This window comes from Ictalurus punctatus, chromosome 26 (assembly GCF_001660625.3).
Source record: "Ictalurus punctatus breed USDA103 chromosome 26, Coco_2.0, whole genome shotgun sequence".
Classification (NCBI taxonomy): domain Eukaryota; kingdom Metazoa; phylum Chordata; class Actinopteri; order Siluriformes; family Ictaluridae; genus Ictalurus; species Ictalurus punctatus.
Genome location: NC_030441.2, coordinates 20,327,122 through 20,354,621, shown reverse-complemented (window position 1 = coordinate 20,354,621; position 27,500 = coordinate 20,327,122). Strand labels below are relative to the sequence as shown.

The window sequence follows — 27,500 nt, the reverse complement described above, 5'->3', positions numbered from 1 at the left end:
CATCTAAAAAACAGCCAAAGACCCACCTCTTCCGTCAACACCTAACCAACCCATAATAAATAAATAAATAAATACATAAATAAATAAAATTAATAATAAATGTACTCTGGCACTTACTCCTCTACTCTGCGCACTTTACTTCTTCTGGAACTCAATGGATCTTGTACAGTAGCACTATTTGTATTGTTCTCTGCTTGATATATCACTTTGCTTGTATTTTCTCATTTGTATGTCGCTTTGGATAAAAGCGTCTGCTAAATGAATAAATGTAAATGTATAACCTATATGTATAATTAATATTTAAAAGCATAATCTAAATCCATAGAACACTTTTTGATCAAGTTATATTCTAAGTGTGTATGGAGTTAGATGAATTCTGTGTCTTACTGGACAGTAATAGTTTTTCTGTGTCATCCTGCACATTTCTGCACAGAAATAAATTGGCATTAGATATTCACTGAAAACTGCTTTTGTAAGTAAATAACCTTGAGGCCGGATACCAATTAAGGAGTTAGGATAGGAGCTTAGGAAGGGAGGTAGATATCAGCTAGGACAGCGGACAGAAACAGATGGAAGCTCACTGAGACATAAGAAGAGAGTGTTGTTCAAAGAGAAACAAAAAACAAAGACTCTGAGTGAAACCTTTTTTTTTTTTTTTTTTTTACTTTGTCCTTGTCCTCATAAAACCCTTTAAAGAAAAACAACTAACTGCGCATGCTCCACGAATTTAAGATAACATATAGATAGACATGAATAATTAATTGTGGCGAAGAAGATTAGTCTGTTTTTAATGAGAAAAGTTAAAACCCCACCTAAGATGAGTACGCTGTGGAGAAAGGTATAAAAAGGGCTGTGTGTGTTTGTGTAGTTTAGACATTCTGCAGACTGTCTCACTTTATTGTTTAAATAAAATTTAATGACTTTTTTTAATTTTCAAAGCCCCATCTCTGAAGTCTTTTGTTAGGCTGGAAAGATTGTTTACCTCGACAGTTCTCACTGGATGCAGTAGGGATCCGATACCAAGTAAATATATGGGCTAATATCCCGATACAGTGGGAATGTACCACATAAAACACGGTGTGATCTGTACAAATAAGGCATGATAAGGCCGATATATTCATGTGTGAAGTATGATCCTGGTGCAAATATGTTCTTTTAACTGTTTAAGGTGCAATTTAACATGAAACCAGTTTGGTTATCTCCATGTGGCTATGTTCAGACTATTTGTTTCTAACAGAAACATGAAAAAAGCATGATTTCAGATTGGCTAATCCTTTTCCTTACCAAGTAGCTGCTAGCCAATAAAATATCAACATAATTTTCATCAAAATTATTGCACAGAACATGTTATCTGACATTGAATAACAGCAGTAATGTGCTATAATGATGTTTAATGAGTAAACATATATAATAAACTGTGCTGAATGTGTGTTATATTTTTAACTAGCTATGTGTGAATGTACACTCACCGTCCACTTTAACAGGAACACCTGCACATTCATCACCTGTACATTTAGCAGCAGCACAATGCATAAAATCATGCAGATGCAGGACAACAGCTTCAGTTAATCACATCAAATATCAGAATGCAGAAAAAGTCTGATCTCTGTGTTTGTTGGTGGTAGATGGGCTGGTCTGAGTATTTCAGAAACTGATGATGTTCTGGGATTTTCACACACAACACAAAGTTTACACAAAATGTTGACTTTGACTTCCAGAGTTCTGTCATGTATCTGTCTTCTGCTGTTACACAATCTGTGCTCTAGATGGCAGCACAGATCTTCTCTCACAGAACACTACACACTGGAATATTCCAAGGATGGACTAACAGGCATCCATCTCTGACAGAGTTCATTCTGGAGTACTAGAAACAAAAGTCACATAGATAAAGATGATCCACATGTAGAATATTAATATGTAATTAATTAATATTAAACTATAAACCTTCATGTGTTTGCTTACATGTTTGTGTGACTGACCTGAGGCTGCAGGGGAACATCAAGTGAAGAAACTGAACCACTCCATAAAGTCACTGCAGTGTTAAAGTGTTTGTACTGTAAGTTTGCCCACACACACTTGATGTAATGGATGTGGGTTTGCAGCTCTTTCACAACTAACTATCAAAAGAGGAATTGAACTTGACCACCATCAGTTTAAGATGTAGATAAAAAACAAAACAAAAAAAAACAGGGTACAGACACAAGCAGACCGAGGTGTTGACAAGGGAATAAAAGAGCAGGACCTTTACTATCCTTCTGAGGTGGAACTGGTGTGGAGATCCTGGAGAACTTAGAATGAAGACCCACCTTATCCTCATCCTCTGTATGATCTCAGGTAAGGAAATGAACTTTATAATAATCCTCATTATCAGCGCAGCAGCAATGCTCATGCAGAAAGGCTTTGTTCGGATGTACATATATTTGGCCTTTTGTTAGATGGTGAAGGTTCCAATGAAGAAACAGTTTAAGGGGAGGAGTCCTCATTAAGTACAAGTATGACTCTCATTAAAGACCTGTAAGGTTTATGGAAATACTGTGAGGACCAAATAAAGACAAACCAGTAGGTAGACAAAGGAAGATTCTCACTTTTTGCTGGCACTGACTCAGTAATGTTAATGTAAATGAGAAATACAAAAACAATTAACAATGTTCCTGTAAGATCCATGGTGTTTCCACCAAATAAAAACAGACCTAAACAGAGAATAGGCAGATAACGGGCGAGTGCGTTTAAGTATTTAACTGTGCAAAGTCAAAAATGGAGTTCCTTGGGATGACCCTCAGAGCATCCTATGAAGACGTGGATTAGTCCAGACTGGGAAAATATGGTCAAATTTAAGTAGATCTTATAAAAACCTAGCATTTCATAATTATTCATAGAGAATATGCTACTCCAATTAGGCATTTCAAGATGAGAGTCACTCCAAGTCCTAGCTATACATGTCGTCATGACCAGGAAGTCGGTACAACAATACATACAGTATTTGTCATTCAATTCAGTTAGTTTTATTAGTATAGCGCTTTTAACAGTGGACATTGTCCCAGAGCAGCGGTACAGAAATATATAAATTCAGGATATAGATGTTAAATGTATGAATTTATCTCTAACGAGCAGACAGAGGTGACAGTGGTGAGGAAAAACTCCCTGAGACGATATGAGGAAGAAACCTCGAGAGGAACCAGACTCAGAAGGGAACCCGTCCTCATCTGGGTGACACCGGATAGTGCGATTATAAATAAATACACCCCTTCTGTAAATGTGCTAATACTACATGCTCAAATAGTGCAGTTAAGTAAGCAGGAAATTCATTACAGTTTCTACAGGAAGTCTGTTGTGTTGAACTTCTCCACTGATCACTGATGGAGACTTGAGTGCAGCACTGTTTGTGGTGATTGTAGTGCTAAAGCTATCACAGCATAACTGTTCATATGAACTGAGGTCCAGAGCATCTTTATGGTGTGTAAGTGGAACCGTCCTCAGTAATCTCAGTGATCTTTAGTCTGCACCATGTGGGACATCCTCAGCAGCAGCATGTGACTTCCAGCTGATGAGAACTCCAATCAGAAGTAGAACCTCAGGATGGATCAGGCAGGTCCGGAGATCAGAAGGGGTCAGGATCACTGGCCGCTCAGGAGTATCATGAGAGACAGATTATTAGGTATGGTTATTGTCCTGTAATGGTTAAGGACAGTGTACTGTGCGTGAGTGAAAACAGGGACTCCGGCAAGACTAGCTATGACATCATAACTAAAAGGGAGAGCCAGAAGGGAACACAGGCATGAGGGCTCCCTGGGACATAAGACGGCCAGCCACTCCCCCATCAACAGTCTATACCTTTGATCCTCTAGATCTGCTCCTTTACCTAAGAAAAACTATTCACAAAAAGCTTGACTAAAATGTTTTCAGCCTGGACTTAAACACTGTGACTGTGTCTGATTCCCGTACACTAATAGGCTGCACCTTTTGATGGAAGTAGGTGTGGCGGCTCATAAAAGACCAAAAGTTCGCTCAGGTACTGTGGAGCGAGAATATTCAGTGCTTTATAGGTCAGTAGTAGTATTTTATAATCAATGCATGATTTCACTGGGAGCCAGTGCAGTGTGGATAAGATCGGGGTGATGTGGTTGTATCTTCTGGGTCTAGTTAGGACTCTAGCAGCTGCATTCTGGACTAACTGGAGTTTGTTTATGCTCCTACTGGAACATCCAGACAGTAAGGCATTACAGTAATCTAGTCTAGAGGTGACGAAAGCATGAACTAATATTTCTGCATCATGTAGTGACATTATATTTCTTATCTTAGAAATATTTCTGAGATGATAGAAGACTATCCTAGTAATATTATCTACAGGAGCATCAGATGATAGACTGGAGTCAATAATCACTCCAAGGTCTTTAACTGCTACACATGATGACACAAAAAGAACATCCAGAGTTGCTGTGAGATCAGAAAGATTACTTCTAGCTACACGTGGGCCTAGTACAAGTTCTTCTGTCTTATCAGAATTAAGTAAAAGGAAGTTAAGAAGTATCCAACGTCTAATGTCCTTTACACATTCCTCGACTTTACTAAGCTGCTGGCTGTCTCTGGCTTCACTGAAACATACAGCTGTGTATCATCAGCATAACAGTGGAAGATCATTCCAAGTTTAATAATTTTACCCAGAAGTAGTATATATAAAGAAAAGAGAAGTGGGCCTAAAGAAGAACCTTGTGAAACACCAAACTTTACCTCAGTATGCATAGAGAAGTCTCCAAACTACAAACTATTTGTCATTAAATACACTGTTCCTTCGCATGCAGCGTTTATGCATGCTGCAGGCCAAACTGATCAGAATTGTATAAATCATATTCAGGGTTCGTACAGATTCTTCATAATGAAATTCCAGGACTTTTCAAGCACTATTTTTTTGTTTTCAAAGACTATACAAGAGGTCTACATCCATCCATCCATCCATTTTCTGTAGTGCTTATCCTACACAGGGTCGCAGGGAGCCTGGAGCCTATCCCAGGGGACTCGGGGTACGAGGCGGGGGACACCCTGGGTGTCAACCCATCGCAGGGCACAATCACACACACACTCACACACCCATTCATACGCTATGGACAATTTAGAGATGCCAATCAGCGCATGTCTTCGGACTGGGGAGGAAACCAGTGTAACCGGAGGAAACCTCCGAAGCACTGGGAGAACAGGCAAGCTCCACACACACACAGGAATCGTATCGCCATCCCTGGTGTGACTCAAACGTAATCATCACTAAGCCACCGTGCCCCCCACAAGAGATGTCATTCAAACGTATTCTTTATTTTTTCTTTTTAAATTCCCCAAAAAATGTATAATAATAAATCACAATAAATTTATACATGGTGCCTTTTCCAGCCATGCTGGACTAAATTTGCATTTCCCAGACATTGCTTCATCTTCACCATAACATCACTATACTCCAGGTGAGTGACAGGAGCACTGTTTAAAACAACTTTCAGGGGAAAGTCGCTAAATGTTGCTAGATGATGTCCTGCGCTAATTAGCATGTTCATTACGTATTCATTCACTACTCTCTGCGTTCACATACTGTATTTTAATACAGCCGAATTCCCAAAAAAGCTGTTCTCATTCACATATTTTTCTGTTTCTGTTGTCAGACAACGGAACGAGTATGAAATAGGGACTGAAACGCGGCCCATTAAGAGACGACATGTTCACCAGCAGTCAGCTCCAAGCCATTTCCATCACCATACACACAAGTTAAAGACAAGGTTGTGCTGTGATTTCAGCTGTATTTACATGTACAATGATCACTGGGAGAGAAAGTTAGAAATGAAAGAATGTGCTGCTCCTCAACAGAGTATCCGCAGAGAGAGGTGTACCTGCAGTGGGAAAGCAGGACCTCTCGCTTGCCGGGCAGTACTCGCCACTCTTCTACGGGAATTTGCCAAGGTTTAGCCAAAAAGTCGATTGATTTGTCACTAGGTGATTTTTTGAAAGAAAGAAATACACAAAAAAGTCTGAGAAATGGACTTGGGCTGTCTTGGTCACAATGAGTGAGTGAATAGCGAGAGCTATATTACTGTTCCATCAAAAATAAACAGTTTAAAGTTTTCAGCAATTTCAGCGATCATAATTCAAGCACATTTTAAGCACCACTAGAAAAAAATGGCTATTTTCTATGTTTTACAGTGCTTACATTTCAAAAAGCACTTCAAGCACCTTGTGCAAACCCTGCATATTACATGCCATCCAAGTCATGCATACAGTCTGAAGATCAGATGTTTACATATTCTTTTATGAAACAATTTAGTGACTTATGTCCAAACCCAAGATGTTGAATCCTCCATGTGGCCATCATCTGCTTCTACAGCACCACCAGACCATAATGTCTCTTCTGCAGGTAAGCTTTCTTTTCCACTACTGCTAAATTCCCCCTTGGGGTTCAATAAAGTCCATCCATCCACATACCTGTCTATCTGTCTGTCTAAACGCTTCTGTTTCTGTGTGTCCTTATCCAGTTGTTTCAGGTGTACCTGTGTATATCTCAGTCAGTGTGGGTTTAGTCTTCTTGGCTACTGGTGTAATTACAATCATCTGCTATAAATTCAAGTCCAAAGGTAAAGCATCCTCAAAAATACAATTTAGTTAATGCATTGTGCAGTCCATACCATTTGGCACAGTGATGCAATATTGTTGTTTTTAACTCTATGAGATCCTAAAAATAACTTTGAGGTTAAAGTTCAGACTAGCACAGAACAAATAATTAGTTAAATATGTATACTACTAAAACTGCTCAGTATAATCAAATGTTACCAATACGTGAGTAATTTTCTTATTTCATGGATATGAGAGCTGTGCGTTGTCACTGCGCAACAATGCAACAATCGGGAAAATGCGAAACCTTTTGAAACTCCTACATTTGGCCATTTATTGTATATTAGATGAGTAATATATTCTTAAGATTGTGTAGCCATAATGACACACTCTGCATGTCTATACTCATTTACCAAAAAATAAGCAGCCCTTTTCTCTTCATCATTTCTGTGCAGGTTCAGAAACAATGGCACAATGTTCAACAGATGTGAGTACAAAACAACATGATTATGAATAGAGCTAACCCTAGTTCTCATAAGATGTATTCAATTAAACCATTTAAATAAAAAATGAAAGCTTTTAACACCACAATTTTTTACTACTTTCAGATACATGAATATGAAAACGTCCAATCAGAAAAATATTCCAACCAATCAGAATCAGTCTACCAGAACCCGAACCCCAAAACCAACCAATCAGAATCAGTCCATGAGAACATGTATCCCAAAACCAACCAATTAGAATCAGTCTATGAGAACCTGAAACCCAAAATCAACCAATCAGAATCCATCTATAAGAACCCGAGCCCCAAAATCAACCAATCAGAATCCATCTATGAGAACCAGAACCCCAAAATCAACCAAACAGAATCAGTCTTCAAGAACTCATACCCCCAGACTAACCAATCAGAATCAACCTTCAAGAATCCGAACCCCAAAATCAACCAAGCAGAATCAGCCTTTAAAAACCTGACCCCCCAAACCAACCAATCAGAATCAGCCTTTAAAAACCCGAACCCCAAAACCAACCAATCAGAATCAGTCTATGAGAACATGTATCCCAAAACCAACCAATCAGAATCAGTCTATGAGAACCTGAAGCCCAAAATCAACCAATCTGAATCCATCTATGAGAACCCAAACCTCAAAATCAACCAATCAGAATCAGTCTTTGAGAACTCAAACCCCGAAATCAATCAGTCAGAATCAGTCTTCAAGAACCAGAACCCCAAAATCAACCAATCAGAATCATCCTTCAAAAACCTGAACCCCCAAATCAACCCATCAGAATCAGTCTTCAAGAATCATAACACCAAAATTAACCAATCAGAATCAGTCTTCAAAAACCCAAACCCCGAAACAAACCAATCAGAATCCATCTATGAGAACCTGAGCCCCAAATTTAACCAATCAGAATCAGTCTATGAGAACCGAACCCCAAAACCAACCAATTAGAATCAGTCTTCAAGAACCTGAATCCCAAAATCACTCAATCAGAATCAACCCAAATGCAATCACTCTGTATGTGTTTACCAGAGACTAAAATCTACCAATCAGTGATAGGGATTCAGGTTCACCACCTATCTGGACTGGTGTTCGTCAAAAAGTTACCCAGAATAATTCTTTTTTTAACCTCAGTGGCATCACTGGGATTCAAACTCGTGACCACCTGACAAGCTTGAGCACATGTCAGGTTTTTATTCATTAATGTAAACATTCAGATCTGAAATATGTGTAATTTATCTAATACCTTTTTATTACTTTAAATGATGTCATGGCTTTTCCTATAGGTTACTTTTAGTCTTTCATAGTGTTTTCCTGTGAATTGTTGGAGTGTTGGAATACTGTTAATATTGCACAACATTTCTCTACAGATTGTTACTTCCATCTCTAAGTTTTTATGATAGTGCTTATTATGTGCTCTAAGTTTATAGTGCTTATTAGTCTGTCTACATGTGTAGTTACATTTTAAAGTTTTAGGGTTTTATGAGTTTAACCTAGCTGCAGAAAGACAATTAGATGGTCCCCAAGTTCTGAATGTTCAGATGGTCTTCTAAACTCTGTTTAGCTCACAGAAGCCTGTACATACTTGTCTTGTGAGTTATAGGTCGATGGATAGTGGATTTTACCGATACCAAGTTCAACAGACGCAACCGGAAAAATCGGTTATCGATCGGTCGACTTCTATTGTCAGCCATGTGATTGTATTTTATATTTTCCCTTCAATAAAGAGAATGTGCAAATATGACACTTCCCAGAGTTGTTTGTTAGAGTAGTAAAAATAAATTCATGGATATCAAACAATTGTAAACACAACACAGGCTTATTAAATAATCTTTGTTAAATGTAGGTGCGCAACAATTATTAGCATCCCTATGAATTCTATGAGAAAAATAAATTTGAAGTATATTCCCACTGATATTAAAAAAAAAATGTACACCTGGATGACTAGGAATAGGAAATTGTTCAACCATGACTTCCTGTTTCACATTTAGAAATTTAGAAATTTAATCTGGTCTTGTAGAAATATATAGCTGGCTATCATCAGCATAACATTGGAAATGAATCCTGTGCTTTCTAATAATATTTCCAAGGGGCAGCGTGTATAAAGAAAACAGCAAGGGGCCTAACACCGAGCCTTACGGCACACAGAACTTTACTGACGTTACGTTAGAAAGTTCATCATTTAAACAAAGAAAATGGTAGTGGTGAGACAGGTAGAATCTAAACCAGACAGGAAGGATCTAGTTTTTCCCAAACTTACCTCATCATTATTATCAGCCATGGGCAGGGTAAAGGTGCAATATTATATCAAGTAAAAGCAACAGGAAAAGGTTTTTCTACATATCTCTAAAATAATGTACTAATTTATATTCACCAGCACTTTAAACATGACTGTAACATCCTTTTACAGCATGTACATTGATACAGGTATATAACAGGATGTGTATAAAGAAACATGGTAAAGATACTGAGTTTTGTAAGAGCTATCCTGTAAGAGAAATAATTCACACTTTTATATCATTTCCCACCAAAGCAAACAGAAACTAAGTACTGGAGTTTAAGTTTACAGTTGAACACTCAGAGTCTATATAGCTTAACCTTCATACCTTACTCAAACTTCGTGTCCTTAACATATACTTCAAGACAAACGCTAAGAAATGAAATAAGAAAAGATCAAGGAGCTGGAAAAATAAGCATGATGTAGCATTTAGCTAGCATTGAGCCTCGAGCTAGAATCTTCGAGAAAATTCCATACGGATCATTAACTTAACATTTTAATCCCGTACTTATGTTACTTCTCTTAGGACTTAACAACTGCACAGTTAACGTCTATTTTAAATGTTTATTCTTGGTGTTAAATCAGCACACTGTCCTGTATAAAGAGGAAAATATTCACACAGGAGAAAGAAGGAGGTTTTCTGCTCCACAGCCTCCATAGCTCTGTGTCTGAGGTAAAGAAGAAACACGTCGCGCGACCCTGCTGTAAGGTTCCCGGGTTCCCGGGTTTTTTAAATTCTTTTTTAATATATATATTTAGGTAATGTCATTATTCATTTCTTCATTCATTCACTTTCATTAACTGCTTAAATGCTTCCATGGAAACCGCGAGTTTAACTTTTAGCTGTGTGTATGAAAGAGTCGATTCTTATTGGTGAGCTGAACCAAATGATCTGACTCACTGAAATCACGGCGCACTTCATGTGAATAAAAGTTATAAAAACACGATGTTTTCCACACATGTACATCAAATTAAAATAACAAAAGTGTATGAATGTTTTATAAAATTGTTGAATTTGTCATGTATGAGGTAGCACTGAAGTATTTTTGCCATTTTGTATGCTGCTTTGCTTGTTTTTATTTGTTTGTTTGTTTGTGGAAAAAAAGCAAAATTAGTTAAAAGAATCTCAGCAATCATCAGCAAAAAAAAAACCCAAAAAACAATCAGCAAGTTACTGTATAATTGCTAACAAATACAGCAGTTCCATGCAGGTTGATACAGGCAACAGAACATTTAATAGTTAATTTAATAGTTTAGTTTAATAGTTTTAATTTTGTTTTGATTTACTGGAAGTGATGTTCAATCAGTTACGTACAAAAAATAAAGACAGGTGACAATGAGCTGGCAAATTCGCCTAAACTCCTGTGTCCTGAAGATGTTGGAAAATTTCCCCCAAAAGAGGTTTTACCAGCGTTACCTCTGACTGTCACAGAGCACTGACACTGGAGACTCCTTACACAAAACTTTAGCATATATATATATATATATATATATATATATATAATGTGTGTGTGTGCATTTGATAAGCATTTGTTAAGCACACAGAGGTTTGTCACACAGTTCTAAAATGAGATAAAATGAAAAAAAGACATGCAACCTTTCAGCACTCAGGGCAAACACAACATTACACGCTCCACATGCACTCTTTAGCACTCTAATAACATCTCATAGAGGCTGTACTTCCTGAGTGGGCGGAGTCAGTGTGTCAGGTGCAGTTGACTGTGATTTTATTTGCTAACTCACACACAGTCACATAATCTGGCAGGTGAAAAAATCTCACAGGTACAGTCACGCTTTCTCTTTTTTACCATTTCTGTCAGCTTTACTACAGGATATGTTTAACTTTAGTTGATAAACCCTTCAAGGCTCAGGTTTAAGTGTTCCTCAGGTTTAAGTGTTCCTCAGGTTTAAGTGTTCCTCAGGTTTGTATGTTCCTCAGGTTTGTGTGTTCACTGGGATGATGATGTGTATTGAATGATGTATCATGGCTATATTATTGTGTCATGCTGTTGCTGTGTTGGCGCCTGTACCTCTGGGTGAAGTTTATTTATGTGTATATTTAATTATGTAGAGGGATGCTTTCTGTGTGTGTGTGTGTGTGTGTGTGTGAGTGTGTGAGTGTGTGTGTGTGTGTGTGTGTGTGTGTGTGTGTGTGTGTGTGTGTGTGTGTGTATTTATATCTATTACACAGTAAAATTACAATATTTAAATTCAAAAAGTCAATTTAAATGTTCTATATAGAACCCTACCCCAACCCTACAGTGTTTCCTAGGAGACAGTTCCACATAGAACATCTACACCACATAGCACCCTCAAGTATAGGTATAATTTAACTAAAGAAGAACAACACAGGGACTAAAAGGTGTTAATTACATGGTGTTTATTGTAGAAAAAAACATATTTGTCTCTATATCTTTATTATTTATCATCTGATTTGATCATTTGATCACTGTGAGGATTATTTCTGAGATCTAATATCTAACATTGTTCTTACATTCTTCTTCTTCTTCTTTTTATTATTATTATTAAATTATTATTTGAACTGTAACAGCAATGTGTGTGTGTGTGTGTGTGTGTGTGTGTGTGTGTGTGTGTGAGTGAGAGAGTGTAATAGAGGTCAGTCAGAATACTTACACAACCAGAAAAACCAGATGTAGATTTCCTTTGTTATTCAGGTGTGTGTGTGTGTGTGTGTGTGTGTGTGTGTGTGTGTGTGTGTGTGTGTTTAGAGTCCTTTGTAAGGCTATTTTTTGTGTGTTTGCAGTGTTTTGTGACTAAAGCTCGACACACCCGGTTGACATTTCACCCTAAAGTGTTCCATTTTCTTCTTGTCTTTGAAATAAACCAGCAAATGGATTCAGACGTTTTATTAAAGCTATGACATCATACATCATCACCGATGTGCTAGAAATTTATGATTTGTTCTTAAATGTGAACACTTCCTTCTTGGTTTATGAGATGGTGATATTTGTTCCTGTAGGCTCCAGAAGTTATCTCACGTTTGTGATTTTCATTCCTGTAATAATCCTTTTTATGTTCTTCACATTTAAAGAGAGGAGAGGTTTCGGTGAAAGTGTCCTCAAATGTAGTTGATCAACCAAAACTTAAATGTTTTGCGCTGGAGCTGTAAGGCTGATTTAGTCCAACCTAAAATCCTTTCTGTAAATACACACCCAAATCTTCACCATCTTACATCAGACACCATCCGTAAAATCTGATCTCATTTTCACATAAATGATTGTGGATTAACTCTGTATTATATTTAACCCCACATTGCTGCTGAGTTCTGGACTGTGATTGGTCAGAAGGTGGTGATTAGTTCTCTATAACAGCAGCTCTGACAGTAGCGCAGGTTTATATTAACGCACTTGTTCTTTATTAATACGTTATCGTTTCTATAGTAACCGCTCGTTCACAGGGACGTGTACAGCGGACGGATTAAAAAACATGTAATCATTACTATGGTGAAGTTTTCTGTAAGGAGATGTTTATTTAACATTTATAGAAGGAGTCTCCAGTGTCAGTGCTTTGTAGCATTATGGACACCATTATGGATATCAGTAGGACATGCAGGTGTAAGTGGGTAAATAATTAAAGGTTTTTGGAACCTTCATGTAAAGAATGACCAATTTACCCATGAACTTTTTTTTAATGATCATTTTGATATTTTGAATTTGAAGCCCTTCTCATTTGTCCTCTTTTCTGGTATTTTAGAATAATAAAGAAGACATTAACACAATGAAATTACACAAATCCAAATTATTCCTTTAAAAAAAAATTCCTAACAGTGTTCCTGATGAAGCACTGCACACGTTCGGCTTCTTCTCAGCTTCATCTTCAGGAGCTTCACCCAGGAGACTTTCTTTAAGTTCCCAAATAAACTGAGCTCCTCACTGCTTCTCCTCAGCTCTGGGTTTTACACTGACTATCATTTTACACAGGAAGGACTTGTTCATTGCATTTTAATGCATTTAAATATAATCTGCATTAAGTTTATGTTATGTAATGTGTGAAATATATAATGTGTGCATTATATGCAAACCTTTATCAAAATGTCTTTAGGGGAAAAAGGTATGTCCACACCAGAGTGGTAGTGTCCATCAGCTGTGTTTATTGAGATGGTGTACATTTCTGCTCGTTCCTGTCCGCTCTGACTCTCAGTAATGTTGATTATAATTTACTTCAGCAGATAAATGTTTTATAAAATTAAGGATAAAAGTATGTTTGGGGTTTTTCTTCTCTATCAGATCTACAGTATACTTCTTTTTATTCTCTGCTCAGAATACGTTATGAACAGAACATTGCGTAACATCGGTTGTTTTATTTGTTGGTTGTGAGTGAGTCAGTACACATCCATTCATGCCGTGTTGAAGAAGTGTGTGAGGTCGTGGCGTTAAGCTCTGATGATGTCCGAGGCTGAAATCCAGCCCAACATCTTTGACTCTTGACCAACCAATGATTCCCTGTGTGTAGTCACACAATCTTTGATGACAAATCTCTGTATTCTCTGTAATCCTGTTTATCCTCGCTCTACTCTCTACACCGCCTCACTTCATTCATTTAAACCTCAACAAGCACATGACAAATAACTGAAACCACCACACAATAGAACAAAGAGAGAAATTACACAATCCAGCCACTTATCAGACCAAACTCCTTTACTCTACATATAAAAGGTTAAAACTCCCTCTTATAATGTCTGTGTTTCGGAGTTGGAGTTTTAATAGCAGTTTAACTTGTGCTTTAAAATAACAATACATTTTTAATGAGAATTAAGGAAAGATTAAACAATAATCATTTTAGCTGGGATAGTATTTATAAATCTATGTTCACAGTGGAACGAATGTGGAACAGTCCTCTCCAAAAGTATTGGGACTGCAATGCCAGTTCTGTAGTTTGTGCTGTACACCAAAGACACCAAAGGGTTTGAGACCAAAAGATGGAGATAAGACGATAGATCAGAATTTCAGCTTTTATTTCCTGGTGTTTAAATCCATATGTGTTACACACCTTATAACATGGCACCTTTTGTATCAGACCGCCCAATTTTAGGTGAGCAAAAGTATAGGAACAGATACAGAAACAGTCTTGCTTTTCAAGTGAATGAAAGTAAACAACACATTAACTAAAGCTCTACAGGTGTTCCTAATAAAGTGGGCAGTGAGTGTATATACTGCTAAAATTTTAGTAACAGGGGAAAAAAGCATTGTACAGGTAACCAGTTCTTACAGAGAATCAAAATACACCTTTAGATGGACATTAAGTTTTAAGTGTACGCTACATCCTCTCGGTGTGTATCATTACGTCCTAGTAATAGAATTCTATAACACTGTTTTCATAACAATATACATCACATTATCCAGAAAAAAAGGTGTGGACATTCCAGACTGAAAAAAAAGCATGCTGTACACAACACACACCAAACCTGTCTTTTTCCTTTCCAAAGGCAACTAAGAACAGCAGAAGAAAAGTTCCTCTGAACACGGGGCTATAATATTAACATTAACACATTTATTACACACATTTAAACGTCTGAACCTTTTACGTTTAAAATGGTATCCAACAGAAACATGCGACAAGTATAAGCAGAAAGACACTTCCTGATTGGTCAGTAGAAGTTAAAACAGTGGATCAGCATCACAAGTTCACGCAGACAACACCCAGATTTTTTTTGACATTCCAAATAATGATCATGAGATCACTCACAAACATCAACAAGCTCCATCACTAAACCACATCTTCAACTAACCCTAACATAAACTCTGATACTTGTTGTTTAATTGTCGTTTGTAAATCCGTATCTTCTCTGTTGTGCGCTGATGATTCTCCTGACTCTTTATTCGTTTTTCAGTTCTCCTTGATCTTCTTCTCACCATGCGGGAACGACACTTCTTCCTGCTCCTGTTCTCAGGAGTGCTGAGCTTCGGTATGTCGAGATCCTTCCTTTTTCACACACAGTACACAGACTATTTAATCATTAATATTTATTTTAAGATGCATTAACTGCACACATTAGCAGTAACGCTTAGACATAGTAAAGCAAACACTACAACAACAACACAAAACAAACGGGTGTAGGACTTATTTCAGCTTTTTGGTTATTGTAATGTCTGCATGGGAAATATATTCCATAGCTAAGAAAAGTTTAGTGTGAATGTAAAATAAATTTAACTCCACTCAGGGTGGAACTGCTGATTCATTATTAAAAAGCTTTCATGAAAACCAGCAGCAACACTTAAAACTATTGTAATCATTTCTTAAAATTTTAACAGTCAGAAGAGAAGGTCTTACAATTTTAGAAATGATTAAATAAACTTGTGACCAGGCACCAAAGGCAGCGTGGCTCCACAGTCAAGAACAATCCAACTGCACCAGCACATTGTTGTACACGCTGAGGGTAACTCCTGAGGTGTCAGGGTTAAATCTGTGTGTGAACACACTGACTGTTCTGTAAAATCACCAACATCTCAATCCTTTAGATCAGTGCTCACCAACACTCTTCTTTGAGATCTACCTTCCTGCAGGTTTCCTCTCCAACCAAAATCTAACACATATGTTTTAGTTGATCAAGAACTTCGTAAAGCAGTGATTAGATGGTTAGGTGGGCTCCATCATAGTTGGAGTTAAAGTCTTGAGGAAGGTAGATCTCCAGGAACAGGGTTGGTGACCACTGCTTTAGAAGAACTGACACTGACCACAATGCTGAGTTGAATTGCAACCTGGTCAGTTTAAAAGTGGACTAAAATGAACAGGAACTCTCTCGAGACCCTTGTGGAACCCTCACCTGACAGGGCTGACACTCTTATTAAAGCAAGAGGAGGATTATAAGTATTGTAAACGTGGGCAGCAGGAGAAGGACACAGAGGTTTATCACGAATGTCCTGTTCCTGATCTAGCACTAATGTCTGTTTTTCTCTGTTTGATTCATGTTTGTTGTAGGAACCTTATGTACAGCACTGAATGAGTAAGTACAATTTCTAAGCTTGATTCTAAACAGAAAATCTATCATGATGAACAGGAAAAAAAGACCGTTCCAAAATGTCCGCTATCCACTATGACTGGAAAAAAATGTGAACTTACTGTAACCTAGAGCAGTGATGAAAAATCGGGGCGAGTCTTACTATTTGTTTTGTCTCTCTCTCTCTCTCTCTCTTTCACTGATGTGGTAAATTTCCATCGTGGAACCTGCAGAACCAGCCTTGCACAACAGGACTGTATTGCTGTAAGTCCTCTTTAAATACCTACACACAACCTCACACACACACCCCTTTTGTGCACTGACAGGTACACAGTATTAAATGTCCAGTTGATCTGCTTGTAATCTTCACATCCACGATGGTAATAAAGTGTTTACTTATAAAGAGTATGAGGGAAGTCATGTCATTGTTTTATTTAATGTAAAATTAAGGCGTATTTTAGATGTAAAGTTAGCACAAGCAGTGTGAAGGCGGTACAGCGCTGCAGAGGGAAGCATTACTGCCTCACAGCTCCAGGTTCCATCCTGAGATCGGGTTACTGTCTATGTGGAGTTTCACATGTTCTCCTGGTGTTCATGAGGGGTTCCTCCCACCTCCCAAAAACATGCAGGTAGGAGGATCGGCTACACTTACTTACCCCAAGATGTAAATGTGCATGCATGCTGCCCTGGACTGGCATTCCATCCGAGGGTGTTAATGCCTCACCTCCAGTGTTCCTGGGACAGACTCTGGATCCATCACGACCTTGACACGGATTTACAGAAGATAAATGAATGAATGAGATAGCTAGATAACACTACTAACTAACACTCAGATGCTGATAGTCTTGTTTGTTGTGTGTGTGTCTGTGTGTGTGTGTTCAGACTGATGACTCCACCTCAGACTTCCTGATGTGTGTGGGTGTCCCATCAGACCCTGGGGCAGTAGAGCAGCAGATCCTCAACCTGAAGGGCCTGATTGATGATCTGCTTGATGTCTTCGTGTTTATGGTGAGAGAGTCAGGAATTGGCCTGGAGAATTAAAGATTGGTGAATATTTCTGCTCTTCTTTTTCTCTCCTAAATATTCCTCTCTCCCTGTCAGAACTCGGGATTGAATGGTGTCCCGTTGCTGAACGTGTCTGCAGAATGGAGCATCAACTCCACAGGTCTGCTGCAAAATGATGACATCATCCGGGCGTGGCTGCAGATTAGGCTGTCTCCACTGCTCTCCTCCATCTCTCAGAACTTCCTCACCTGCCTCGGCTACAACAACTTCAGCTGCCAGACTTACCAGACTGTGTATATAAACACACCATAAATACACACACACACACACACACACACACACACACACACACACACACACCAAATTGTCTGTTAGTCATATTTGTGAGTGGAAATCCACCATGATGATGGTAATGCTTGTGTGTGTGTGTGTGTGTGTGTGTGTGTGTTCTGTAGGGTGCAGGAGCTGAGTCAGCAGTTCTCCAGTTTAGATAGTCAGCGGCAGCAGTGGATCTACTCGTACTTCATGCAGCCCTTCCTGTCCAGAAGCTCACCGGCAGGTAAACACAGCAGGAGAGACTTTAGTAATGAATACATGACTTCTATGTTTGAGCTTAAAATTAACTGTAGCATTTCCAAGGACTAGATGAGCAAATTGAGCCACACCCTTACCCAGAGGACTAGGTAATGGAACTCATATGTCCACCTCTGATATTGCTGCATTACATTCTATTTGGAGTTATGAAATAAGTGAAGCCTGCAAGAAAGACCATGCCTGAACCTCCACCTTAACATCCTCCATCCCTGTTCACCCACCATCTTGAGATCCTACCCATGAGTCTTTAATGGGGGGTAGAATGAGAAGCTGGCCAGAACTCCAGACCCTGTTCTCAGAGTTCTCCATACTACAGTATCATTTTTAGCCAATGGTGGGAACTGTATTATGTATATATTAATAAACGACATTGTGTTTGTGTGTGTTAGGTTGTATGCTCCCTGGTGACTCCACTGAGGACTGGCTCACAAAGAACTTTGGTTCCTTCTCAATTCTGGCCCAACTCCAAGACTTCAGCTCTGTCAATGCACTCTTCAATGGGGTACTCAATGTTAAAATTAATCTGCATTTCTATCCTAAGCATTTTCTGGTTTATACGAGACATACCGTTGGACAGGGAGTTATGTAAATGCAGCCGAGTGGCCAATATCCAGGACTAATCACGCATTAGAGACACACAGAACATCCACCAATCTTCGATGTCCTTCCAACGAATAAAGGTGTACACTACAGTATGTTTAGTCCAATTTGATGGCCCTTTCCAATATTCTCCCTCATGAATGTCTAGACTTTTCAACACATCCTACACATGACATCAAAACTCATCATCTGTCAATCCCATTCTTCATGTTCTAATGACCTGTCTTAGGTGTTTCATATTCTTTAGCTGAGCTTGATATATTTCCTTCCAGATGACTAGATATATAAAATGCTGTGTTTTTCATATTTTAAATGTTCATATCATTCCCATTTTCAAGCTGAAAGTTCTGTTCAAATGGTTTTCTCTTGCTGTCTCCATACAGCTGGATGTACTGCACTTGTTGAGTCCAGTGCAGAAAGCACAGCTCATGCTGTATCCTGAGACAGTCGGTCTGAACAACGAATCCCTCAGTGTGGTTCTGGGCAGCCTGATGAGTTCACTAACACCCTCTGGAGGAGATGTGAACATGTCCAGTGATACCATGTGGAATGCAGGATTTCCTGTTATGTACTCATCCACTCCACAAGACCCACTCACACAGGTGAGGCTGGGACTCAGTACTACTCATTAACATGAACATCAGGCTCAAGGCTTGTGATTGTGCAATGGGAACTATAACCATTGGTTCCTGGTGGTTGTAACGTAGTGTATTGTAAATGGTACTAATTGTAACAGGTGTGTTGTGACTGATTCTAGACACATCTAATGGTTCCCTAATGGAATTTTAATGTTATTATAGGAGTCTGATGGTTTGGAGTTGATGTTGACCTTGGGGTAACCGACTGCGGTTTCAGTTTATTTAATAAACTTGTGTGATATTTGAATCTATTACTCCAGAAACAAGAAAACACGGAAATGTTTTGCTAATGGTTATTCCATATTGCATATTCAAATTATAAAAGTTTGAACCAGCACATGAACCAAGAATGAGTGAACTCTCCAAAACCATTCAAAATAGTCAATCCTGATGGGAACATGTTTAATTGAACCCATTAAAATAAATGCTATTAGGTGCTACAGCTATATTTCTAAATTAAGTTGCAGTAAGTTAAGTGAAGACATTTCAGCATAGGTTTGGATGACCATTTTAAAGTCAGTATCAGGTTCTTATTCATTCCTCCACTAGTGTGGCCAAGAAGCTTGATTTTGGTCTCATCAGACCACAAACGCACGAGGTCTGGTATTCATGAGCTGCTTTGTGGCTTTTCCTTTCCCATGCACCCTTTTTTATGATGGTGGTGATTAACAGTTGGTTTTGGGATTAACACTATAATATGACAGGTTGATGTGACTGTGCTTCCTCAGACGGTGAATGACTTCATGACTGCTTTTAGACCTGTTGGGAGTTTTGTCAGAGAATTTGTGTCTCTCACACATCAGGTAAACTTTTATGTTTATACATTTTTATAGCATTTTTATCTAAAGTGACTTACAAGTAAGACAGGTCTATGAGTATCCAATGCAAGTGCTATTCAGGTGTGTAAAATTTGGGTGAAATAGTTGTAGGAGATAAGAGAGGAAATGCCAGTGTGATGCCACAATGCTACAGAATACTATATGTACAGTTGAAGATAAAAACAGAAGATAAAACAGAGAAGAGAAATCATAGTTTAAGTTATCTTGAAATAAGGCTGTCGCATTTAATATGACCATTTCCATTAAACCTTTAATTGCTCTACAGCAAGACCTGAGCAACATGAAGAGTGTGACACTGATTCAGGCGATGCTAAACTGGACATTGGCAGAGCTCGCAGCTCCGTATAAAAACATCAGCGATAATCAGCAGATGGATCAGATGATGTTTGATCCTACAGATGTTAACTCCTGGTTTACGCACGTCGTTGTTCCAGTACTGAACAGATACCTCCCCAGTGACATACCAGATGACCTCACTGCTGTCTTTCATAATGTGTTGTGAGTATTTTCCATGGACGTGGTATAAAATGGTACAATGACAGTGTGATCGATTTGGATCTGACAAAATGTGATTATGAAAATCATTCTTGAAGGAGGAAGAAGAAGAAGAAATATGAAGAGAACATTATGGAATGCAGAAAAATATAAATGTTCAAACGCATTCATCTGTTCTTGTTTGTGTTTGTAGTTATATGGAGAATTCAGTGAACAATACTCTGGACACTTGCAGTGTCACTCTGGATGACGCGTGTGCTGTAAGAAACAACATACAATCTTTACTTACTTCAAATATTATAATTAAATGATCATATTTATGCAATATAATGATGTTCAATGTTTTGGTGATTGTGCATGATATACCAAGCTAGGATTGTTTATGTGTTAACTACAGTGCTGTAAAAAAAAGTATTTGATTTCTTCTGTTTTTGGTTATATCTCAGATAAAATAAAGGCAATTTGAGTAAACACAAAATACAGTTTATAAATGATAATAATGTTATTTATTGAAGCAAATAAGTTATCCAATACTAATTGGGCCTGTGTGAAAATGTATTTGCCCCCGTAGTTACTAATTCCCCAAATCTATGAAAGTGCATTGATAATGGGGCTCAGCTGGACGAGACACAACCTGACCTGATTACTGCAAACCCTGTTCAATCACATCTACACTTAAATAAATGTTTTTCAACAGCATGGAGTTGGTTAAAAGATCTTACGTAGTAACACACTCTGGCAAAGTTGAAAGAAATTCTAGAAATGATGAGGAAGAAGGAGATTGAAATACATCAGTCTGGGAAGGGTGACAAAGCTATTTCAGAGGCTCTGGGACTCCAAAGAACCACAGCGAGAGCTGTTATCTCCAAATGGAAAAACTCAGCATAGTAGTGAATCCGATCTACTCATCCAGAACAACATCAAAGGACCTACAGGCCTCTCTCATCAATAAAGTCACTGTTCATGACTCCACTATCAGAAAGACACTGGGGGAACACGGCTCCATGGAAGAGTGGCGAGGTGAAAACCACTGCTAACCCAGAAGAACATTAAGACTCGTCTGAATTTCACCAAAACACTCCTTGATGATCCTCAAAGCTTTTGGGAGAATGTTCTGTGGACTGATGAGGTGAAAGTGGAACTGTTTGGAAGACAGGAGTCCCGTCACATCTGGAGTAAACCAAACACCGAACTCCACAAAAAGATCATCATACCTACGGTCAAGCGTGGTGGAGGAAGTGTGATGGTGTGGGGATGCGCTGCTGCTTCAGGGTCTGGGCAACGTGCAGTAATTGAGGGAAACATGAATTCTGCTCTCTAGCAGAAAATCCTAAAGGAGACTGTCCAGTCTTCAGTCTGTAAATTTAAACTCCAGCACAACTGGATTATGCAGCAAGACAGTGATCCAAAGCGTAGAAGTAAGACCACCTCTGAATGGCTAAAAAAAAAAAATTTGAAATGCTGTGGCAGGACCTTAAACCTTCAGTTCATGCTCGAAAACCCTCCAGTGTGGCTGCACTAAAGCAGTTCTGAAAAAGAAGAGTGGGCCAAAATTCCACCACAGCGCTGTGAAAGGCGGCACAGACAGATTTAAAGTTTAAGGGGGCAATTCATTTTTCAAATGGATGATAGGTGTTGGATAACTTTTGTTGCTTCAATAAATAAAAACTGTATTGTGTGTTTACTCCAGTTGTCTTTGATTTATGTTGTATTTCGTTTGAAGATCTAAAACAATTTAATGTGAGATATACACAAAAACAGAAGAAATCAGGATGGGGCAAATACTTTTCCACAGCACTGTATGTGACGTGCTGTTATGTTGTTCCAGGTGACTAATGTGATGGAGAATGTGGCAAAAATCCTGCAGTGTGTGGAGAGCACTAATCTGATGCTCACAGGGGAAACAGTCAACAGTCTCGTACTGCACCTCTCCAGCAACCTCAACACACTTCTGAACCAGCTTGCCCACACAGTGCGTACACTGTAACACCACTGACACACCACTGAAACTCTACTGACACACCACTGAAACTCTACTGACACACCACTGAAACTCTACTGACACACCACTGAAACTCTACTGACACACCACTGTAACTCTACTGACACACCACTGTAACTCTACTGACACACCACTGTAACATTACTGACACACCACTGTAACTCTACTGACACACCACTGTAACATTACTGACACACCACTGAAACTCTACTGACACACCACGGTAACTCTACTGACACACCACTGTAACATTACTGACACACCACTGTAACTCTACTGACACACCACTGTAACATTACCGACACACCACTGTAACACTACTGACACACCACTGAAACTCTACTGACACACCACTGTAACTCTACTGACACACCACTGTAACATTACTGACACACCACTGTAACTCTACTGACACACCACTGTAACATTACTGACACACCACTGAAACTCTACTGACACACCACTGTAACTCTACTGACACACCATTGTAACTCTACTGACACACCACTGAAACTCTACTGACACACCACTGTAACTCTACTGACACACCATTGTAACTCTACTGACACACCACTGAAACTCTACTGACACACCACTGTAACTCTACTGACACACCACTGTAACTCTACTGACACACCACTGTAACATTACTGACACACCACTGTAACACTACTGACACACCGCTGTAACTCTACTGACACACCGCTGTAACTCTACTGACACACCGCTGTAACACTACTGACACACCACTGTAACTCTACTGACACACCGCTGTAACTCTACTGACACACCGCTGTAACACTACTGACACACCACTGTAACTCTACTGACACACCGCTGTAACTCTACTGACACACCGCTGTAACTCTACTGACACACTGCTGTAACTCTACTGACACACTGCTGTAACACTACTGACATACCACTATAACACTACTGACACTCTATACTAATAACTGACTAAAAGTATGGTTAATGTCCTGCTTTCTTCCAGAACTTTAGTTCAGCAGATTCCCCTTTTAGAAACATTCTAGAACGGATCCATGACCCAGCACACGCTGACCTGACGGACACGGCGTTTGTCACCTTGTGGTTTCATATCAAACTCAAGCCTCTCTTACCCAGTCTGATGCCTGAGTACCTGCTCTGCCTCAGTGCCAAACCGTTTAGCTGTCAAACGTTCCAGATACTGTAGGTGAACCTCTTATGTATAAGCTTCATTGCTTGATGATCCTCGGGTCCCTGGCTAACTGATTTAAATTTCTTCCCTCAGTGTGTGGGAGATGAGCAACAACATGTTTCCCACAGCAGAGAACAGAACTCGTATGGTTTATGAGGACTTCATCATCCCGTTCCTGCTCCAGCAGAACTCCACAGGTATTACTGTTCATCCTATGAGTGCTGTCCAACACATGCTAAATGTGGCACACACACAGAATTAGATTCCAGTACTTGCTATCAGAACTTCCTCAGAATGCAATAACAGAGCTCTATCTTCTTCACAGAAAGGTATTTTAAAGTTTAGCACCAGTACATTTGTATCTAGCAATGTCTGAGTTTTTATCATCTGCAGATCTGGTTCCACACCCCAGAGTTTAAGGTTAGGGTTGGTATCTCAAAGCCTTAGTCTTTTTCATCTTTAGAGACAGAGGGCCACAGCTGGAATGAAGCCAGACAACATTTTTAGTGTGAGAAGTGGAACTAATTGAGAAATGTTGTTAAATGGTAGCGTGAGTATTCACTCTACCAAATAAAATAATGCTTTTAGGAAACTGTGGCACATGCTTGATCTGATGCCAAGATATGTAATGCACCAAATGACAGCAATTTAAATCTGACTTAATGGGTTAAACTATCACCTATCCAAAAAAAAAAAAAAAAAAAGATTTTAAACTGATATAAAATCAAACACAAACTTTTATGCATTTTCTTTTTTGTTTTGCATTTCTGTTCTCATTTATACAATATATATATATATATATATATATATATATATATATATATATATATATATATATATATATATAAATTTGAGCGGCACATCTGAGCATGCTCAGTGTGGACATTTGAGACCTGACTCTCATTCCTGAGACTTACTGTAAATATTCTAAACATCCTTAAAAGCTAACACTTACTACTGACATACTTACCACCCATGCTTATTTTATGGAGATGAATCTTCTAAAAAGAAGGAAGCCAGAGTTATTAAGTGGCGTAAAAGATTAGAAAAGGTTCAACAACTGGATGATGTAGAACATCCAAAACAAGGTGGTGATGTTCAATCTGACCTGACTCAGTGTCGCCTCCTGCAGGTGCCTGCATGGGTAACAGCAGTTTAGAGTGGATCGTGATGAACCTGGGTGGATTCTCTCAGTTTGCCACTGTGCAGGAGATGTACCTGCTGAATCCTAGGTTTGATGCTGTAAGTACAGTACTTCAGGACAGATATCCTGGTGCTGTCTCTTCCCTTTTCTCAGACATCTCTATTCTTCTGCCTGCTTTTCATCATAACTCTTTTTTAATCATGTCTCACCCAGATGGAGGCTTTCAACGCTCTCACTCTCAACCAAATGGCTGAGATCATCGTTGAAGACCTGCCTCAATTTCCAGATAAAAAGCAGCTCATTGACATGGTGTTCAGCAACATACTGACATCACTGACGATGAGACAGCAACTTCCTCAGCTCGTCCTCCTCGTCTCAGAGATGAACACGGTTCAGAATCTTCTGTGTTACTGATTACGAAGCTGCATATTTTAGCTGATATTAGTTGCATACTTAATGCTGGAGATGCACTGTAATGTTAGCGGAGCTAGTCTTAGAAGAGTGCTGCATTTACGTCCATATCTAGCTCAGCTAGGTTAATTATGACCAGTTTCAATGTTAACCAGCACGTTCAGAAGATCATGTGATGTTGGTATATGATGAAGTTTCCAATTGGATGATTAATTTATCATAAACTCCTTCACATGCAAATAATAAAATGAGATAAAATGAGAATATCTATAATATACTGTATCATGCCTGTCGTGTATGAATGTTCTTACAGTCTTCTCTGGTCTTGTTATGCGTTTCAGATGAAAAGTAACTGTATGATCTATCAGGAAATGTAAGTCCACACCTAACACATGCCCTACAACACAGAGTGAAACAGATCCACAGTATGACGTGGTTTAGGATCAATATTTGGAGTTTTAGTGCGTTAACTTTAACCCGAGTGCATGTGTCTGTGCTCGCAGGTTTTTGTGGCTCCACTTTGCTTCTCTGTCCACAAACCCAGAAACAGAAGCAGTGACCCTGAGCAGCCTCAACAACCTGATAACGGCAACACCAGCAGGTCTGTTACACACTTTTACGCCACGGCGCTGCTGAGTTCTGCATTCTGATTGGTCAGAAGGTGTTGATTAATGTTCTATAACAGCGGCTCTGACAGTAGCGCAGGATTATATTAATGTACTTGTTCTAATTAACTTTAGCATTTCTATAGTAACGGCTCATTCACAGGGACGTGTGCAGCTCATGCTCCACTGATAATAAACAGATTTTAAAAAATCACTCATATGGTGAAGTTTTCTGTAAGATGTTTATGTAACGTGTACAGAAGAGTCTCCAGTGTCAGCAACAGTTGTGTGTTGTGTATTGTTGTGTGTTGTGTATTGTGTGTTGTGTGTATTATTGTGTATTGTGTGTTGTGTGTTGTATATTGTTGTGCGTTGTGTATTGTGTGTTGTGTGTTGTGTGTATTGTTGTGTATTGTGTATTGTGTGTGTGTTGTGTGTTGTGTGTATTGTTGTGTACTGTGTGTGTTGTATGTTGTGTATTGTTGTGTATTGTGTGTGTTGTGTGTTGTGTATTGTTGTGTATTGTGTTGTGTGTTGTGTATTGTGTGTTGTGTATTGTTGTGTATTGTGTGTGTGTTGTGTGTATTGTTGTGTATTGTGTGTGTTGTGTGTTGTGTATATTGTTGTGTATTGTTGTGTATTGTGTTGTGTTGTGTGTTGTGTATAGTGTGTTGTGTGTTGTGTATTGTTGTGTATTGTGTTGTGTGTTGTGTGTATTATTGTGTATTGTGTGTTGTGTGTTGTGTATTGTTGTGTATTGTGTGTTGTGTATTGTGTGTTGTGTGTTGTGTGTATTGTTGTGTATTGTGTGTGTGTTGTGTGTTGTGTGTATTGTTGTGTACTGTGTGTGTTGTATGTTGTGTATTGTTGTGTATTGTGTGTGTTGTGTGTTGTGTATTGTTGTGTATTGTGTGTGTTGTGTGTATTGTTGTGTATTGTGTGTGTTGTGTGTTGTGTATATTGTTGTGTATTGTGTTGTGTTGTGTGTTGTGTATTGTGTGTTGTGTGTTGTGTATTGTTGTGTATTGTGTGTGTGTGTGTTGTGTGTATTGTTGTGTATTGTTGTGTATTGTGTATTGTGTGTTGTGTATTGTTGTGTATTGTGTGTGTGTTGTGTGTATTGTTGTGTATTGTGTGTGTGTGTTGTGTGTATTGTTGTGTATTGTGTGTGTTGTGTGTTGTGTATATTGTTGTGTATTGTTGTGTATTGTGTTGTGTTGTGTGTTGTGTATTGTGTGTTGTGTGTTGTGTATTGTTGTGTATTGTGTGTTGTGTATTGTGTGTGTGTTGTGTATATTGTTGTGTATTGTGTGTGTGTTGTGTGTATTGTTGTGTATTGTGTGTTGTGTGTTGTGTATTGTTGTGTATTGTGTGTGTGTTGTGTGTATTGTTGTGTATTGTTGTGTATTGTGTGTGTGTGTATTGTTGTGTATTGTGTGTTGTGTGTTGTGTATTGTTGTGTATTGTGTGTTGTGTATTGTGTGTGTGTGTTGTGTATATTGTTGTGTATTGTTGTGTATTGTGTTGTGTTGTGTAATGTGTGTTGTGTGTTGTGTATTGTTGTGTATTGTGTGTGTGTTGTGTGTATTGTTGTGTATTGTGTGTTGTGTGTTGTGTATTGTTGTGTATTGTGTGTGTGTTGTGTGTATTGTTGTGTATTGTTGTG

At 38.7% G+C, this 27,500-nt stretch overlaps 2 protein-coding genes across 2 annotated transcripts in view; both read left to right on the top strand.

The window, feature by feature from the left end:
- The first annotated feature begins 933 nt into the window (after positions 1–933).
- LOC108258803 (circumsporozoite protein) lies at positions 934–8,824 on the top strand. Its single transcript, XM_017457738.3, has 5 exons — positions 934–2,334; positions 6,299–6,388; positions 6,507–6,605; positions 7,038–7,069; positions 7,191–8,824. Exons 1-5 carry the CDS (start codon positions 2,295–2,297, stop codon positions 8,034–8,036), a joined length of 1,107 nt encoding a protein of 368 aa, XP_017313227.2. The 5' UTR covers positions 934–2,294; the 3' UTR covers positions 8,037–8,824.
- A 2,234-nt stretch (positions 8,825–11,058) lies between these two features.
- Positions 11,059–27,500, top strand: part of LOC108258727 (uncharacterized) — a 38,558-nt gene continuing 22,116 nt past the window's right edge. Inside the window, exons 1-19 of the mRNA XM_053676142.1 lie at positions 11,059–11,145; positions 15,215–15,289; positions 16,303–16,327; positions 16,555–16,585; positions 17,204–17,329; positions 17,423–17,619; positions 17,782–17,885; positions 18,310–18,422; positions 18,904–19,122; positions 19,887–19,961; positions 20,263–20,495; positions 20,686–20,752; positions 22,321–22,464; positions 23,489–23,685; positions 23,768–23,871; positions 24,807–24,916; positions 25,032–25,208; positions 25,571–25,602; positions 25,733–25,830. Coding sequence (XP_053532117.1) covers positions 15,238–15,289; positions 16,303–16,327; positions 16,555–16,585; positions 17,204–17,329; positions 17,423–17,619; positions 17,782–17,885; positions 18,310–18,422; positions 18,904–19,122; positions 19,887–19,961; positions 20,263–20,495; positions 20,686–20,752; positions 22,321–22,464; positions 23,489–23,685; positions 23,768–23,871; positions 24,807–24,916; positions 25,032–25,208; positions 25,571–25,602; positions 25,733–25,830 — 2,104 coding nt within the window. The 5' untranslated portion in view covers positions 11,059–11,145; positions 15,215–15,237. The remainder of the gene's footprint in view (positions 11,146–15,214; positions 15,290–16,302; positions 16,328–16,554; positions 16,586–17,203; positions 17,330–17,422; positions 17,620–17,781; positions 17,886–18,309; positions 18,423–18,903; positions 19,123–19,886; positions 19,962–20,262; positions 20,496–20,685; positions 20,753–22,320; positions 22,465–23,488; positions 23,686–23,767; positions 23,872–24,806; positions 24,917–25,031; positions 25,209–25,570; positions 25,603–25,732; positions 25,831–27,500) is intronic.